This window comes from Oreochromis niloticus, linkage group LG15 (genome assembly GCF_001858045.2).
Source record: "Oreochromis niloticus isolate F11D_XX linkage group LG15, O_niloticus_UMD_NMBU, whole genome shotgun sequence".
In the NCBI taxonomy this organism is placed as follows: domain Eukaryota; kingdom Metazoa; phylum Chordata; class Actinopteri; order Cichliformes; family Cichlidae; genus Oreochromis; species Oreochromis niloticus.
Window position 1 is genome coordinate 11,438,391 of NC_031980.2, and position 18,756 is coordinate 11,457,146.

General features: G+C 40.9%; 1 protein-coding gene across 10 annotated transcripts in view; it reads right to left on the minus strand.

Annotated features, from left to right (window-relative positions):
* The window catches only part of utrn (utrophin), a 187,665-nt gene that overhangs the window by 147,727 nt on the left and 21,182 nt on the right, over positions 1-18,756 (minus strand). For all 10 annotated transcript variants that reach the window (XM_003449882.5, XM_005454648.4, XM_019345707.2 and 7 more), the window contains 19 exons: positions 17,958-18,050; positions 16,738-16,815; positions 15,202-15,294; positions 14,405-14,577; positions 12,956-13,071; positions 12,159-12,325; positions 8,765-8,995; positions 7,519-7,700; positions 6,888-7,038; positions 6,580-6,699; positions 6,283-6,384; positions 5,793-5,900; positions 5,430-5,609; positions 3,907-4,070; positions 3,701-3,824; positions 3,520-3,607; positions 2,585-2,829; positions 1,865-2,033; positions 559-686 (listed from right to left, as the gene is read on the minus strand). In XM_003449882.5, coding sequence (XP_003449930.1) covers positions 559-686; positions 1,865-2,033; positions 2,585-2,829; positions 3,520-3,607; positions 3,701-3,824; positions 3,907-4,070; positions 5,430-5,609; positions 5,793-5,900; positions 6,283-6,384; positions 6,580-6,699; positions 6,888-7,038; positions 7,519-7,700; positions 8,765-8,995; positions 12,159-12,325; positions 12,956-13,071; positions 14,405-14,577; positions 15,202-15,294; positions 16,738-16,815; positions 17,958-18,050 — 2,712 coding nt within the window. The remainder of the gene's footprint in view (positions 1-558; positions 687-1,864; positions 2,034-2,584; positions 2,830-3,519; positions 3,608-3,700; positions 3,825-3,906; positions 4,071-5,429; positions 5,610-5,792; positions 5,901-6,282; positions 6,385-6,579; positions 6,700-6,887; positions 7,039-7,518; positions 7,701-8,764; positions 8,996-12,158; positions 12,326-12,955; positions 13,072-14,404; positions 14,578-15,201; positions 15,295-16,737; positions 16,816-17,957; positions 18,051-18,756) is intronic.

Sequence of the window (18,756 nt, forward strand, 5' to 3'; positions counted from 1 at the left end):
AGCAACACACAAAGCACAACAATGCACAGATTACAAATCTACACACCCTTCCCTCTTACACAAAGGTTTAATACAGTGCAGAGGGAAGTGACTGGCTGATACAAGGATCTGTTATGCTTTCAGAGGAAAAAAAAGACAGCAAAAACTGAGATAATGTACATACAAGGACACAGAAACAACCAAAGTGAATGATAAGAATAAACTACTTGGGCCAAAGGGCACATATGACAGCAGCTAAAGTTTTCAGGTTTAAAATAACAAACACATATCACTGGCTTTATCCATATATTATTTATTTATATATTTATATAGTTTCATTGCGCTTTAGAATACAAGCCACATTAAACCACACATTAATTAACCAGTGCAACACTGTCTTGCACAAAAAAGCAAATCTAAAGTGCTAACGAGTACCTCAGATCATCAAAAATACCAACTATCTATCTAACTAATTAATGCAGCTATATCCTCCTCAGTTGAATTTACATTTTTGTCCTAGCTGTCTGCTTGTCAGTTAGCAGAATATCTGTATTTAAACTCATCTGGAGGAAAACTCACCTGTGCCCGCTCCACTGCCTCTTGTGTTGTAGGCATGTCAACCATCCCGTTCCTCAGAGTGGCCAGTCTGGCTTCTAGACCCTCCACCACAGACTGTACCAGCTGTGTGGCTTCCAGATTAGCCAGGGCTGAAATAAGGCAAGGAAGAGAAGATGTTTTAGAAAATAACAGAGAAGAAAAGACAGGGAAAACAGTGAAATATAACTTTAGCATTCAGGCTTAAGCATCAAGCTTCTGCCACAAGGGGGCAGTGAGCAAGTCTGGGATTCCCCTTCTTTACAGGTGGAGATGCTTGTGTTTTCCATACACTAAGAGGATCCCAGACATTGCACTGCATTTTAAACTTTTAAGTTTGGATTTGCCATTTCCAAAATAGTAAATCCAAACCTCCAAAACAAAGGTTCACAAGTGACCGATTTATTTTAATTAGTTCAATTACCTCTCATTTTACTCTTATTCCTCTGCACATTTTTCTATACTTCCACTCCTGTCTTCCTTCCCCTGTGTGCCCTTCTCTGTTAACTACCAGGTGATTTAATGCTTACGTAATCTGGCTATGTTCATATACACAAGGAGCAAACCTGGAGTGTAAGTGTGGGGTGGGGGTGGTGATATAGAGGGCCCCGGCAAGAATCAAACCGCCCTCAGGCAGAAACAAAAAGGTTTTCCTTGGATCCCATCCAAACCCTCAGTGTCATAAAAGCCCTAGAGGTACAGCAAAACAGGCATGCAAACACAACACCCACCCACCCACATCCCCCTACAGTCAGCAGAGCATTCAAGCCTCCCTTTACGGATATTTTTTGGCCAGGATCAGCGCACGTAAATTCCAGAGGTAAAACGGTGACTTATTTTCAGAACTCGTCCAGGTCCAAGTCAGGTCCTCAGGTAGAGACGGAGCTGGCACAGAGGTACAATCTTACGCACGATCGCTCACGTACACACTCGCATCTCCGTGAGCTTTTGGAGGCCATATAAGGGCATCATCTATTACTTGTGGCTGGCCAAGGATTCATATAAAAGCTGATGTCAAATTTACACAGCCCATGTGGAACAGGGCTCTGCTGATCTTAACCATTACTCATTCAGTCTCCCATAAACCTGAAAGCTTTGCACCACGAGCAACGAGAGAGATAAAGGCATTTGTTTTAGGGGAGGTTTAAATCTCTGCCCTGCGGATCTCAGGAATAAGAGGATATCCGAAAGCTCTCATGTCACTGGAAAAGCAGGTGGACATGCTCAGAGTTTCGGACTTCATTTCTACTGTATTGATTTACCAAATTATTTTAATGCACTTAAGCAGTACCTTCATTGACTTCCTTTTCTCTGCTCTGCAGCTTCTGCAGGGTGGAGGCGTGATGTGCAGAAACCACCACCATGTTGTCTTTTAGAGAAGGCAGGGCTCCCATTGACCCTGCCTCTGCAGACAGCTGCTCCAGTCGTGGACTGAAGGCGGTGACCTGAGCAATTCGAGACTGACAAGCACAAAAGAAGACAAATCTGTTCACGTGTTTGAAAGGAGTGATCACATGACCACACTTTGGTCAATTAGCTTTCTTGACGATTTCAGACTTCTCATGTTTGTTGAAAACCATTAGAAACATTTACATTTGATTCTTTATTGTTTATTGTGCAATTACATACATTTATCTAAAATAATTACAAAACCTCTTACTCACACTGCTGCAGTGAGTTAGCTAACTGATCTGGAATTTACCAGATGGAGTCATTGTTTCCAATGACAGGCAAGTAAGTTAAGCTCAAATTATGACACACTGGAGGGAGGTTTCATCTGTCTTACTCTACTCTACAAGCTTTTGAATGCATCTCAACTTTATTTACTGCATCCCTGCTGTGGCCTCATGGTTCCTGATCAGTGATTTTAATGGTGATTTATCTTTGCTGTAAAAATTGTAATACTTGTAAAGAAACTGCAGTTGAATGAGAGGAATTTAACAAGTGACATTTAGGGTTAAAGTCACCCAAAGGACATTGAAGTGTCTGCGAGTGAGACAGTAAATCTTACCTGGCATTCCCCGCTCAGGTTTCCGAGCTCCATCTTGTTGCACTTTTCTACAGGCGCGGTCGAGTACAGCCACTGGTCCTGTTCCTGCAAGACCTGGTCCAAGTCTTCAAGTTCATTAGAAACCGCTCTCAGCCGGGTCTGCATGAGAACCTGCTCACGGGCTGCCTGCAGCTCCCTCGCACAGACATCCCACTCAGTCTGGAGCTGCTCTATGTTTGCCCTCACCAAGTCCACACTCACAGCCTCTATAGATAGAAACAAAGACACCGGCTCACATCAAATGCACTTAACAGCTAACTGATTTTAAGCCTTTGAATGTTTGAATGTGTCACAGCTTTTGTTCTAGATTTTATGTGGGAGCTCCTAGCAAGTAATAATTGTAATAACATCAAAGGATAAAATAGTGGAGAGAAGGCAAAATAGATGAAAAAGCAACTGATGGAATAAAACTGTTTAATGGAAATCTTGACGTAAAAAAAAAAAAAAAAAGGCTTCTCCAACTTAGCCACGCCGCCACCTCCCACTGCCTCCAGAGCAGTGTAAACACGTAAAAACCCTGAGTGCCTCTTCATTTCATTGAGTGGTTATATGAAATCAGCAACCCTGCAGACTGACGGGGTTTTATTACTCAAACTCCAAATACACAAACACATGTTTAGAGTTCTGGCATTTAAAAATAAATAACAATAAAAATATGTAGGCTCGTAAATACCCAGAAAATACCAGACAGCTGCAGAAAAGTGGTAAAATCTTATGAGGAAAACACAGTTTAACAAGGAGATGGAAGATTGTTGTTTGAGCTGCCTTAAGGCAGTAAATAGAAGTCAAGATCTTTACACACTTTAGAAGAACATACGTGACAAAACTTGGATGATTTGTTTCTAATAATTTTGTGGTTTATACTGAAAGAGGACCCTTTGCTCTATGTTTCATACCTCTCTCCAGCTGGTCCATCAGGGCTCTTCCCCCCTGGATCATCTGACTCACCGTGGCTTCTTTTGCTTTAAGTTCTGCTTCCAAATCCTAAAGTGGTTGTTTAACATATTTAAGTTTATGCCTACAAAATATATTTTGTTAAATTGAAGTTAAAATTACGTTAAATGTCTGCAGGTCTACCTTTAGATTCTCCTGAAGGTCTGGGGTATCAGGTGTAGTCTCAGGATGTGTGGTGGCCAGTGCCTGAGTGGACATCTTCCACGTTTTTATCCAGCTCAAAAGCTCAGAAATTTTGTTTTCAAACCTGCAGAACACAAAAGACATGCACACTATGTACACACTGCTGTTTGTGTCTGTTGTGTGTCTGTTTATGGCCCCATTCTTACATTCTTACGACTTCTGCATCCGTCTCCACCAGACGTTTCTTTGGGGGAGCAGGTGGGGCCAGGTCCTGATCGTCAATTGAAGCGAGCGAATCCACGGCAACTGTATCCACGACGACCTGTTCTTCCACCTGAGTCATCCCAGCATCCGTCACAGCTTCCATTAGCTGTGAGGAGTGAGTTAAAGTATTAGTGAAAAAAGAAAGGAAGATAAATCAACCAAAGCTAAGAAGCTGAGCTTCATGTTGTAGTCACCTAAAATGGTTTTCACTGCCTAACTTCATCCGAGTCACCAGCCTCAGAAATCGCAAGTTAACAGCACCTCAGATTAGAGCCCAGATAAATGCCACACAGTTCCAGTAGCAGACAAATCTGTACATCAACTGTTTAGAGGAGACTGTGCCAATCAGGCCTTTATGGTCAAATAGCTGCTAAGAAGACACTACTAAGGATAGCAACAAGCAGAAGAGACTTATTTGTGCCAAAAAACACAAGGAATGGACATTAGACCAGTGGAAATCAGTACATTGGTCTGATGAGTCCACATTTGAGATCTTTGCTGGTAACATGGTCGGGGATTGATTCAAAACTGAAGCAGCGAACCGAACCAGCATGGATACCAGAGCATCCTGCAGCGATATGCCATCCCATCCGGTTTCAGGACAATAACCCCAAACACACCTCCAGCCTGTGTAAGCGCTATTTGACCAAGAAGAAGAGTGATGGATTGCTGCGTCAGATGACCTCCACAGTCACCTGACATAAACCCAGTCGAGATGGTTTGGGATGAGATGGAGCGCAGAGTAAAGGCAAAAGGGCCAACAAGTGCTCAGCATCTCCGGGAACTCCTTCAAGACTGTTGCAAAACCATTTTAGATGACGACCTCGTGAAGCTCATCGAGAAAATGCCAAGAGTGTGCAAAGTTGTAATCAAAGCAAAGAGTGGCTATTTTGAAAAATCTAAAACATGTTTTGAGTTATTTCACACTTTTTTTTGTTTACTACATAATTCTATGTGTGTTCATTCATAGTTTTGATGCCTTCGGTGAGAATCTACAATGTAAATAGTCAAGAAAATAAAGAAAACACATTCATTGAGAAGGTAGGAACAAACCTTTGACTGGTAGTGTATACAGAGCATTTTTTGAAAAATAAAGATGCTTGCAATGCCGAGCAGTTGGGCAGTGTGGCTAGTTTTGAAAGACACTGCTTTCACTTTTATTTTTATCCATGTTTTAATCTAATCTTAGACTCTGTTGTGGCTTAACCTCGTTTGTAAAGTTTCAAACTAAAGCAAATGAAGGCAACTGCACTTGAGGCCATAACCTTGATGACTGAGAACCTACACAGACACGATCAAGCATGAATTTTACTTCAATCAATCATCAGTGCAATAGCATTAGCACATTAACACATATTATATATGATGACTCCCTTGCAAAAATGGTGAAACAGTAAATGCTCATACATTTGAAGCATTAACCATGTGAGCATCATGTTTTACCACCTGAGATAGAGTCACACACCTGAAACGAGCAGTCTTCTAACTTCTGCACCAAGCTGTCCCATCGCTGTGTCAGCTCCTCTGTGTCTGCCTCGATCTTTGCTCCTGCCTCAGGACTTCGCAGCAGCTGGATCACATCCTGTCCTGCATCAGACAGCTTGTCCAGAGCCCTCCTTTTCTTTTCCATGTCTTCCTTTAAAATCTATAAGAGTGAAAGACAAAAAAAGTTAGGTAAATACATAAATTAATCAGGTCTTACACTAAAGATGGAAAGGTCATTCATTACAGAGAAAGCTGTACTGACATTTACATCGCCAGAAACTAAAATTTGAAACATTTTTTAGAGTAAATACTAACAACTAAAAAGAACAGGCGTAATACTTACAGCTAATTGGCGCACGTTTGTATTGATTTCACCGGAGTCTTTAAAGTTGCTCGTCTTTACTTCATTCAAGGCCTCCTCTTTTTCAACCAACCATGTACTAAACAAGCTCTGCAGAGTAGAAAAAAATTTAATTGTAATTACACACAGAGACTCGTGTCTGGGTTAATCTGGTTGATTTTGAAAAATTTTCATCCCAAGAGAAGACACTAATCAAGACTTTCTGATAAAGAGCAGAAAATCTAAATCTAAAAAGAAAGAAAGAAAGAAAGAAAGAAAGAAAGAAAGAAAGAAAGAAAGAAAGAAAGAAAGAAAGAAAAGCTCCCCTGTTAGTAACTGTACCCCCAGTGATTCATTTTTTTTTTTTTAATTATCTGAATATAGTTTAATTTTTCTCTCCTGAAGTCATTTGTTACAACTGTGCATTTAAACAGGAGGGAAGAAAACCCTGTGCAAGATATGAATGTGCTGTATAAGGACATAAATATGTTACCTGGTCTGATAGAAGCTGTTGCCAAACCATAAAGACTTCCTGCAACTTGTGCCACCTTTCCTCAGTCCAGCGGCACACGGCTCCCCAACGTTCACCCAAAGACTGAATTCAAGAATAAAAAAATGAATTAAAGCAGTAGCTCATTAATGACGAACCTTTTTATACTCGAGTGCATCCACATAAGGAAGCAATTTAAAGATACTAAACACAAATTAGTATGTTCTGAACATAATGGAAGAAAACTATTTGATAAATGATAAATTGCTGGCCAATCAGCTTCAAAGCCTAACAACTTACTTGTAATTGCTCCTCCAGGGCAGCAGTGGCACTCTCACCGCTATTCTCATCCACCACGACCACCATGTGTGTTAAAGAATTGACCTTTACTTGCTCCGCCTCCAAGTCATTCTGGAGTTCCTGTGCAGGAACACAAACAGCGAATTCAGTCATATGTTGCAATTAACTAAGCAGGCAGAGAAGCTACTCAGCCTTATCGTGACTACATGGAGAAAGACTATGAGTCATGAAAGATTACAATCAAATGGGAAGGAGTGATCACAAGACCAGCCTGTTTTAGAACAAGAGCTACAGTAAACTGTCCTCACTTTGTGTTGTTCTATCTGTTCTTTATAGGCCTCCATGTCCTTAACTGCTGGCTGTGTCTCTATCCTCCTGATTCGCTCCTCTGTCTGCGTCAGCCAGTCAGAAAGTTGCTGCAGCTGCTGCTGCTGAAGATCCATTAGGACTTCATGGAGCCTGGAGAGAAAGAAAGTGAAGGCAGAAGGGCAGTAAAGTGAGCACATAAAGGCAGAAAGGATATGTAAGCCATAAATTTCATAAACTTTAAGATTTAACTGCAACAACACAGGAAGACAAACACTGGCTAAAAAAGCTCAGGGTCAACAAATGCAGTGGACACCATGAACACAACTTGTGTGCAGTTGTATATATGTGCGTGTGTGTCGTAAACCTTGATGACACAAGCTGAGAGTGCAAATCGTAAGACCTTGGGTGGCTCAACGCTCAGCATGTGTCATGTCCGGCAACTTGCACCCCTTTCCATTCTTTACAGCATAAACTGATGGCTTGATAACACTGCACACTACACCATAAAATGTTCAGGTTTATAGTCAGAGTTGTCCTGAAATAGAAATGTCCTTTACCCGTTTCTGAGATGAATCAGTAAGGGACGTTTAAACAACTCTAGAAGACCGATTCAGGTATGTCTCTGTTTACCTGGCCTGACGGTCCATGCTTTCCACTCTAAGAGCCTCCCAGCGGGCGTTGAGGAGGGTCATCTGTTCCCGGATTTCATCTTCTTCCTCTTCCGTTAGGTTGCCTTGAGCAATCAGTTGGTTACCTGCTTGCAGCACATAACCCACATTGCTCTGACGCGCTGTCAGTTTCATCATAAATGTCTTGAAAGGAAAGAGTAGTAAGTGGTTATAATTTTAAACAATAAACAGAAAAATCTCTGTCTATGAAACAGTTTGCATCCTGGGAACATGAACACGCAGCACTCATAATAAGGCCTTTATAATCTGAGGCTGTTTGTTAGCACTTGGCAGCCACATGCTAACATCTGGATGCGCTTCTGTCATTAGGTTTAATGTTAATAATGCCCTGCAGAAGCACCGAGCAGTACCGTAGCACCCTCATATTTAAGTGCTGCTGTAGCAACAAGACAGAGCGTGAGCACAAATCGAGGGGTGGGCTGTCAATTAGCAAACCAAAGAAAAAAAACAAACAAACAAAAAGAAGGGAAAAAGGCTTGAAGAAGAAATGCAAAAGCTAACGTTTGGTTGTTTTTATTTCATTGTAGCTGTGGAGAAGCCAGTGAACTGAGTTGTTGTCCATTACAGGGAGCTCTCTGGATGAGTAAGCATTTTCAACTGCGCCTCTGACACCTTTGTTTTTTGACGAAACTTTCCTGGCGAAACTGGAGTAAGTCAGGGAAACAAGGCCGAAACAAACTGGATTGATTTTTTTAGACTTTCTGAAAAGCCTGGCTGTTAAAGCAGCTTTCAATCCTGTTGCTTTCTGTCTCCATAGCAGATTTCAGCTTTGACCTGGATTCCAGGCATTCAACTTCACAAATATTCACAGTTCAGCCGAGGGAATCCAGCCAAAGCCCCTTTACACACATGCACCGACAGAGACGATGTAACTAAGCCTTGTCGAGCAAGGAAGTAAGCTGTGGGCCAGGGCACCATGGAGTGCAGTGTGTCACTGTTAGCCATGGAATTCCTGCCATTCTCAACATGTTAAAGGCATGCACTGCTGTTTGTGGGAGGCCTCTGTCTGTGGGATACTTTTGTCAGTCTCTCCGGAGAGCGACAGCCTAAATGTGTCACCATTTGTTGTAAAATTGATGCTGCTCAATGTGACGTCTCAGTCCAATCCATTTTTGGTTTTTTACTGTTTCAGAACTCACAAATGAATTCCAAAAAGAAAAAATAACAACACTGTTGTGTCTTCTTACCTCATGTGTGTGAAACTGCTCTTTGACTTCTTCCACATCGTCCGAGACGTCGTCCTGACCCTGTAGATCATCCTCAGCCATCAGCAGCCAAGTCAGAACCTCCTCTAGCGTAGTCTGGTAGGTGTCAAGGTCCCCCTCCAGCAGGCCGCCCTCCATCTCACCCTCTGTCTCAGTCATGGTGCTGGGGATCTCGGGCCGGGGACTGCTGCCTGCCTCCTCTGTCTTTACAGTCTAAGAAACGTGAGGCAAGGTTTGACCAAGTTATAAACAAGATCATTACTTAATAAGTAGGAAAATATTACTGAAAGCAGTACAACACTTGATTTAACACTTGACTGAAAGAACTGGCTTATATTTTGTAAGGATACAGTAAAAATAAAAAGGAAGGTTTTTTTGTTTTTTTTAATGTGCCACATTCGTAAGACAAAGACGCCTATGAAACATAACACGTCGAAGCAAGACTTTGGTTTGTCTTCTGTGCTCATCTGCACACATCAGCTGGCAAGTTTTAAAATAGACCCAGACATCTAGAAGGGGGTTGTGCTGCTCTTGAGCACGCAGTGCGACCTGCCCTGTTCAGCAAAGGGGGAAAAAAAGAAAGACTGCAAGCCAATTATGGGATGGTGGGATGTGGGCAGGTCAAATCTTATTTTGGGAACAGCAGTAAGTCTGAAACACAGCATTAACCAAGATAAAGTTGGGTGTGCAGACTGGGGAAATTACATTAACATTAATTCTACACTTTAAAAGAAGAAGAAGAAGAAGAAGAAGAAAAGCTGTTTCCATCAACTTTACCAACCTTTATCAAACTGAACCATCACTAAAAAAAAACCTATACTTCAACAAAATCAACACCTTTATAACCGACTGCACAGACAAAACTATTCCAGGCTTCTAGTTTTGTAAAGAAACGGCTCAACGGTGCTCAACAAATCTGAATGAAGCTGAACTCCAGATAAAATCTCCGCAATGGCAGCCAAGTCAAAGATGACAGAAATGGTAATGGGTGTGCAGTAACAAATCAAACAGACCTTTGTTTTCCAGGCTGAAATTATACAGTGGTAATGCCTGTGCAACAAACTCAGGAAAGGTCACCTGCTGAAAATATTCAATGACCTTTTGGATATTTTTGGAATAAGTGACAAAAGAACTGTAAGCCCTTATGTTACATCAATGAGGGCTGGCAAAGAAGGGCGACAGGGAGAGAAATAAAGAGGAGAGAGAGTGAGAGAGAAGGGAAAACTGCAGCCTTGCTGCATTTATTGAGTTGAATGGCTGTAAAATAGCTGTGGTCTGGCTCAACAGAACACTTTATTATCACCAGATGATTTGCTCAACTCAGTCTATGCATTCATCACGTTTGCAGTTGTAACCGCAGAGGATGTAATTCGCTACCACACACCAGCAGCTCTCTAATAATCAATATTACAAAATGAAGGCGATCGTGGGAGGATATCTCAGTATGTTTCAAGGTATCATCAACACCGAAAACTACTCTCATAACAAATACGAATAAAGTTATGAATGTAAAAGAAAAGTGGGAAACCATATTGAAGTTATGAAATACAAAGAGCCCTTTATTTAACTACACTCAGTCTCCCAGCAGCGACAGTATTACACATTGGTTCCTATGCAGAGAGGAAGCGAGCCAGGAAAGTAAACCCTTTGTTGGACCAATCAGAAGACTATTTAAAAAAAGACTGTTCCAGCACTCATTCCAGGGGCGTGTGAAGTATGTGCCCATGGGCAATAAAACAACCTAAGAGGTGGTTTGGGGGGTTTCTGACTTTTGACCAAAAAACAAAAAAACCCTCTTAAATGAGAGATGCCCCAGAGCTATATGTGATTGACCAGTCCAGCAAGCTGGGAGGGGATGAAAAGCTAACAAGGCGAAAATGCATACTTAACTTTTACTTAATGCCAGCAAACTCCTTTTCAAAACACAAAGATTAAAAACTAATAATAATAATAATAATAATAATAAAGTATCTGGAGTTTTCAAATCACAGTTAACAGGATAAAGCAAATTATAAACAGATTCCAATCACTAGTTTGTGAAATGCTGAAGAAAAGCTACTGAATTCAGGGTGACACTGAACTGCACTGCACAGCACCCTGACTTTAATGCTGTAACAACCTTTTCCTTTTCTCTCAGCTATCTGCACTCACTCCCATTCTCACCAATTTACTCCCCTATTTCCTTCCATCCTCTTTCCTTCCATCCTTTTACAGCTCTGCGTTTCCACCATGCAGCTCGGCCTGTTGGATAATGTCAGAGGGGTGAGTCATGGCTCTGCTCCCCATTTCTCTGCGCTTGCTGCGCCTTTCATGAGCGGTGCCGGAGAGAATGAAGGAGGCTGCTTTTTCAGAGTGACTCACTGTATCTGGCAACATACAATAAGACACTATTGCTTATGACAATATTCCTTATGCTTGCACGTAGCAACATCTGCTGCCTTCAAACTAAACATGATGATTAGAAATGGAGCACAGCAGCAAAGCAAAAGCTGGAGCTGTTCAGTTTTTGCAACTCAAGATTTTCAGTTGTTTTTTTTTAAAAAAAAGGAGCTGGACTATCATTCCTGCATTCATAGAAAAAAAAAAGATAACAGTTGTTTATATCATCATAGTTCATCAAGGTTCAGATAGGCAACATCTGGAGATAATATAGCAATAACCAGCTACTTTGAAGCACCTTAAGGGATTCTTGTTTTATGATCATAAGATAATCAAGGAGGTAAATTCCTTCTCTGTAGACTGACATGAGGTCAAAGAAACAGTGAATAGTATAGAATTATCCCCGGCCACTATCTTACTTAAACACAAAGAGCCTGAGTCAGTGCAAATCAAGTTAAAGCAATGCTGACTTTTGCTTTATTTGGATTATCTGCTGATGAACATGAACATTCACAGCAAATAGTTATGGATTAAGATGAACCCCAAACAGATATCCACCATCTCTGAGCCACTCAGAAAGTTCTTGCTCTTAAAAAGGGCGTCTTTTTTTTACTCTCCGCTGTGCCAAGTGCTCAAAGAGATTTGTTGATTTGCTGGGCTTCTACCTAATAATATTAATTGCCTTGAGGGACCACTGATGTGAACGGGTGCTACATAATTGAAGTTGTTTGACTGAAATGCATGCGGGGCCCAGTTTTTTAAAAAAAACCAAGAACCGTTTCTGAAACTGAATCTAGTTTTGATTCTAGTGCAATTCTGAATTTTAGACATATTTTGCTAAATTCCAACTTCAACTTTGTTCTGAAAAATACTTTTCTCAATTTCTTTTGATTTTTAGGTCAAACTTGACATGTCCAACACCTCTGCCCTAAACCTAATAGCTTGTCTTGCACCTTCCTGTTCCTACACGTCACAACAGCTCTACTCTATATTTTACCTTGGCACCAAGTCCTGGACCTGAGTCTTCGGACTCCACTTTATATTTGCGTGGGAGGGTCTCCACTTCTTTGATGGCCTCCATGCTCACGTCTTTGGGCAGCACGGCAAAAAGCGATGTTATATACATGAGGATGGACTTCTTATCTGGTACTTGTACTGCCACGTCTGTGAATGATAAAGAGAGCAAGACGGCGTTAGGGAGAGGGATGTAAGGCAGAAAGATCAGAGATACAAACTGTGCATGACAGGCAGGAGGGAGAGAGCGGAGAGAGAAAGAGGGGAGGATACAGAGGTGAAAATTGCATGAGCAGAACAGAAGCGTGGAAGATAGGGCGCGATAGCCGTTAAGGGTGACAGGAGGAGATTAGATGGGAAGGAAGGTGAGAGAGCCAAACAAAACGCTATGTTAAGACAAGATGTACTAATTAAACATGCTTTCAGTACAGGTCAGGTGTGACTGCTCCTCAGTCATGACATAAAAACAGGCGTCTGACTTGGACAGCTCAAGCAAGTAAGTAAGGGTCCAGCTTGTTACAGATGTTCAGCCAAAGCAACATCAAGATCTTTCTTCACTCTGAGCTTATCCAACTGCTGGCAGGACATGAAGGCAAGGTTTGTGAATGCAGACTGTATTTTACTATGTGGGAATTTTGGACAGTAAAATTTATGTCAATCCATAACCAACTGCTATAAAAAGCAGATGCAGGTGCCAATTCTTAGACTTACATCTAAAAACATTCCTATAATATTTACTTGAGTCACAAATGTGCTCAGAATAGCTCAGAACAACAGTACCTTCAGGATCCAGCAGCTTCTCAATACCCAGCTGGTCTTTGGCTAAAGTGAAGGCGTGGTCCAGTCTCTGCACAGGGTTCATCGCGACCACCTTATCCCAGCTAAACGCGTCTGGCCTGAAGTCACACACAGAACCGCACCAATAGAAGAGACAGTTTTATATCATGGCTACATTATACATCAGAAACCACACACATGTGCAGAAGCAGTGAAGAGCCTAGTGGCACAACTTCATCTGCTTTAAAGGTCAGAAGTTCAGCAACACTTGAAGTAGAATGATGCAGATGAAATCTCTTGTTTCCTGTTTGCCAGGGGTAAAGAGTTTATTAATTTTTTTGACAATACATTGCTTTTCTATCTATACACCTAATGTAGAAACTAGCTCATAGATATCTGAAACATTTACAAACCCTGTGGATAGGCAAAGGTCTTCCCTGATCTGTGCATTGAGGCCAGTTGTGTGTGGAATGTGTTTAAGCGGCGATCCACCTAAACCCTAGCCCAAGGTCTAAACCAACACTGGACTGTATGTGTGTGTGTGTTCATGTCACTAGTAAGAACAAGGGGTTACAAGAAAGGGGGAAACACCCCAGACAATTCTTTCCCTCTTTCTTTTACGCACACACACATGCACACACACGCAAACAGTGACATGGCAGGCGTAAACGAACAAGCCAAGCAGTGTCAACACACCCTGCAGGCGCTGACCTATCAACCTGATCTTCACCCACATGCACAGCTTGGGTATCCTCACAGCATCTCTCTCTCTCTCTCTCTCTCTCATATACATGCACAAAAAAAGGTCCTAAACTTTTTTAAAATGTCCTTGATTTCTTCACAACTTTGTATTTAAAGGGTACATGCCATACTACGTCAACTTCAACAGTACATTCACCTCACAGCAACACATACTACAACAGAAGGCTGCTGCATGCTTGCAAGTGTGGAAAACAATGCAATCACGCAAAAATTGGTCATCAATATAATTTAAACTTAATGTAACAAAACACAATTACATGACCTGGACTTGCAGCCTTTTACCTACGATGAGTATTATATATGTATATAATGTTCATTTTTAAATATAAAGCCGAGATGTGGGGATTGAAGTTGTCATTTCAAGTCAGGCAACTGCCACAGCTGCTATACCCTTTACAAAATGCTTTGTGAAGTTGAGTTACAACATGAGACACAACTATATCAGCGATCTTATTGCGTCTTGTGATAAAACATACATCCTCCCTACTGCACGAGGCTGTGACCATCAGTATCTGTCCGGCTAATTCCTCCAAGTCTGCGTGTTTCTTTCTACTTTATTCTTGAAATGAACAGTTACATATTTTTTTCCTTAATGTGGTCCCAATGCTCCTTTGTTTGTACCAGTCAGGTAATAGCAGTATATCCACACTTATTGGTAAAGTACCGGCTGGGCGTCCCCATATTCCTCACCTGAAGTGGTGAAGTATGCCGTTTAGAGCTAGGCCATCCACCCAGCTGGTGGTGAAATTCAACACATTGATTTCCGGGTAAGAGCGGGTGCACTGTCGTACCCAACTCAGTAAGAGCTTTTCACTGTTGGTCTGCTGTAAGTTGGACATAACATCCTTCATGACGTCTTTCACCTAAAGAGAGACATGTACATTGAAAGAGGAGTTTTAATGTGGATGATTAACGAAGAGCAAAAACCTGTACGCCCACATTTTGATTCAAAACAGTAGTTTCTATATTCTGGCTGAATAGATCACTTCTCCTTCTATTGAAAGTCAGCAGAATCATTGTATTGATTCTCTTATTAGCAGGTGGGCACATTGAATAGGAGCATCAGCAATGAAAAACTCTTTCTCAATAACTCTATGCACATTAAATTAGCCATTTATTTTTAATCCTACTAGGATTCCTGTAGTTATATAAAAAAATAATGCAGTTAATAAAACCGACACCATGTCTAACACCCAAACAAAAGACAAAAAATGCATGTGGCATCTGTTACATTAACTAACAATAATGAAAGTAAAGAAAAACAAATGTTGAAAAAAAAAAAAAACCTGACAAGGTTCAAACCTTATGAAAGAACCTTTTGAGCCGTTTTCTACAGCAGGTCGAACTCACAAAGCACTGGATGATATACATGTTTACATGCATACACGCATGTGTGAACATCAATACTGATTTTCCATCATCTGCTTTTTTGATCCCAGGGTTAGCAAACAGAAGTGTGTATGTGTGTGTGCGTGCACCCTGCTTACCTGCCAATGAAGGATAATACTCCAGATGAGGCCCAAGGTCAGCTTGTGGTTCCCATCCACAATATCTGTCCCTCCTATGTTTACCAGATCCACCTGAAAGGAGGACAGACCAAGTTGTTAAAAATATCACAAGCAACCAAATAAACATTTATGATTTCTACTTTCTGAGCTCGCAGGTTATTAACGTTCAAATATATGGAAATGTATTCTTATGGAGAACATATTAATTCTAAAAATTTAAGCTATTGCTCTGAAATGGTATTAATACTTCTACTGAGTGACTTGAAGAAATTAATCAGCTTTCCCAAAGATATCTGTTGGACCATAAAAAGCTTGCTGTGAGTTGTTATGCTCAGTAACGCTCGGCAGAACCTGTAAACACACTTGCTGAGTAAAACCAGAGGAGCTCTCCTTTGAAATGGCATTCGAGTTTTCTTACGCAGCTGAGTAATATTACTTTACATCTTAATGAGTCATCGGTGTTATAGCTGAACACTTCCACCCAGTCAACTGTCTCCACAAAGCAGATTATGCCACCCTGATTACAGCCTCCCAGTGGTGAAGTGAGGTCTGCAGGTTCATCAGACATGGATCATATGAACTAAGGCCAAGTGTGAACTGATTATATATAAATATTGTGGAGAGGATCAAGTCACAGAGTGGAACATGAGGTCATGTGTCTGGTCAAGTTATGAAGTGTCCTTTCTTGTTCTATGCAGAGCTGGCCTCTGACCTATCTAGTACCAATTAGCCTCATGCTGCCACACCATTACTTCTCCACATCTCTCATGAAACAAAGCCTCACATATGCATCAGAGCAGACATGCACAAATACAGTCATCACCCACTCCAAAACTTGCAGTATTGTCTCCTGAAGTACCCTCCAACCGAAAAAATAATAATAATAATAATAATGACATGAACTGGTTAAATCCAAATGCAGAGTTGTGTCTTCCATGGGAAAATTTTAATTGTTTTCAAATATGTTTCCACTGTTCAGGCTTGTGGAAACTTTGGCCAGTTGACACTTATTTTGCCTCTTGCAAGAGTGAAAGCAGCAGGATTTGCATGCAAACTTCAGTCTCTGCTGCTTCCCATGAGCCTGCCCTGCCCCTTATCTCCCACTGCTGAGGTCAGGGCATTATGACCAACTGTTGTACACAGAAAGTAGGAGGAGGGATGATGAAATGAAGCAGCGAAGGAGGCAGAAGGACAAAGAAAAATACACAAGAAAATGACTTGTGTATGAAATGAATTCAGAGGCCACAGGAGAATAAGAAGTTTTGTATAATTAGAGGAAGAGTTACTGGTTTGAATCAAAAACAGTGCAACCATGACTGTAAATGTGCAGTGTGGACATAGGGTTTGGGAGTTTCTACTTCAACAAAACACAACATGACATCATTTCACAGTTTAATATAGTTCCTTATTTCTGATTATCTTACGAGGCTGAAATGAAACAGACTCGTCTTTAACAGCACGTGGCAGAAAATGACAAATGCACAACAGTTTTGCCACCAAACAGGAAGTACTCACATTGTTTTGATGTAGGACTTGAAGTACTTTGTTGACGTTGTTTAGAGAGTGCACTCTGGTGGAACCTCGCTCTTTGCTCTGAGGAAGAGGAAATGCAGCATAAATCAGCTGACACGTTCACGGTTCACCAGCCAATCAAGGCTAAAAATCATGCAAGTCAACAGTTTTAGCTCTCGTTTCCTGTAACTCATTTATTCAAATGAGTTTCAGCGGGTTAATAAATAAATAAATAAATATATTCTCATTTGGAAACAAGTCACCTTGACGACTTGTTCCCCAACTTCAAGCCAAAGCTTGGGGGTTAAATGTAGATAAGGTATGCCATCACTCCACACAGTGTTTCACACCATACATTATCACAGCTATTACGCTCTCAGCAGCGTCCACAAGAACTTATGGAAAGAATGGCTCGGTGAATGGCTGCCAACTGCTAATCCCTTTTAAGTCTTCACATACGTCAACCACTCATTAGCACCTAATTATAGAATTAGTATTCTGGTATCAGTGAAAAAGCCTTTGTGCACATGTGTGTGCCAACATATATGGCACAAAGACAGTTGGCACTTAATACGGCTGCAGGTGTTAGAAATATGATATGCTGCTGAAGGGTGGTACAGAAAAAAAGAAAAAGAAAGAAAAGAAAACAGTAAAATAAAAATTGCATATACAAGCACAAAGCCAGTCATAGAGGACATGCATATCTTTAGTCTCCTTTCCGATAATACTTCTTTATCCATTATGCCAAGCTCTTTTTGGATAAGGTTTAAGGTGAGTAAAGTGATAGTTTGCTGAAAGCTGCAGAAATTCAAATAACATAACATGTATTTACCAAAATTAAATAAGAAATAACATAAGCGTAAAATATGTGTTTTAATTTAGGAAGCAAAAGCCAAGCACTCCAGAGCGGCTCAGATGTTTACATTAGATTTAACCTTTGTGTTTACATCACATCGTGCATGTGCTTGTACTGGCATGACTTTCACTTAAGAGGAGGAGGAGGAAAGGGGGGAAAAGAAACAAAACAAAACACTGCACTACTATAATTTGACTGCATGCACTGCCAAACCTTTGATAAGCATTTCTGCGGCTTTAACACGCCTCCTTGAAATCAAATCTCAAATTTCATGCGTTCAAACAGCAAACTTTCTTTTTAAATGTCAAATTCAAATAAAGACAAAAAAAAGAATGACAAATGTTAATGCACATATACAAAAACCCACCAGGACACTGCCAGTGAGACCCTCCAGAAGGTCCAGCAGCTTCCTCCCGTCTCTCAAATCGGTGAACATGTCTTTGATGGCCGTCTTCCCTGTCTGGAAACACCACAATTTCTGCATTAGATTTATCATAAGACTGGATTAAAACAGTCAATACCAGTGATAAGAGGCCCTGAGTGTGGCTGCAGCTTTGGAGAGACAGACATTTACATATAATTCAAACACTTCAAGCGTCACTGAGAATAAGCTCACATGTCACAGTGGTATGCAGAAAGAAGAAGAGAAAGTTTGGCACATTGTGCCACACACATTCAACAAATCTGAAACTATCCAAATGAAACAAGTGTAAGAGTGAAACTCAAAGTATTTAGAAGAAAACAGTGTGATGACAGTAATTACCTCAGGTAGACCAACTACAAAAAAAATCAGCCAAAAATATTTAATGTCATTCTCTGATTGTGGTTTTATTAGAATAAAAAATATATACAAGGACAACACACACAGATTATTAGCGCTCTGACATAAACTGAAAGACATTAACATTAACCTTTTTTAATTTTTTTAGTTTTTAGCTTAAGAAATAATAGAAATAATAATACGGCAGTGCTGGTATCATGGATGGGTCTTGAGGTCACTGTGCCCCCTGAGCTTTAGTCTAATGATGCAAATTAAGTCACGCAGCTTGGCAGTGAAAAGGTTAAACACCCACTTCACTGATAAGTTGCTGCAGCTCAAGTTCAAGTTAATTATTCGGTTAACAGTTGTTTAGAAGACTAACTCTGGAGCAGGTCTATGCAGGTCA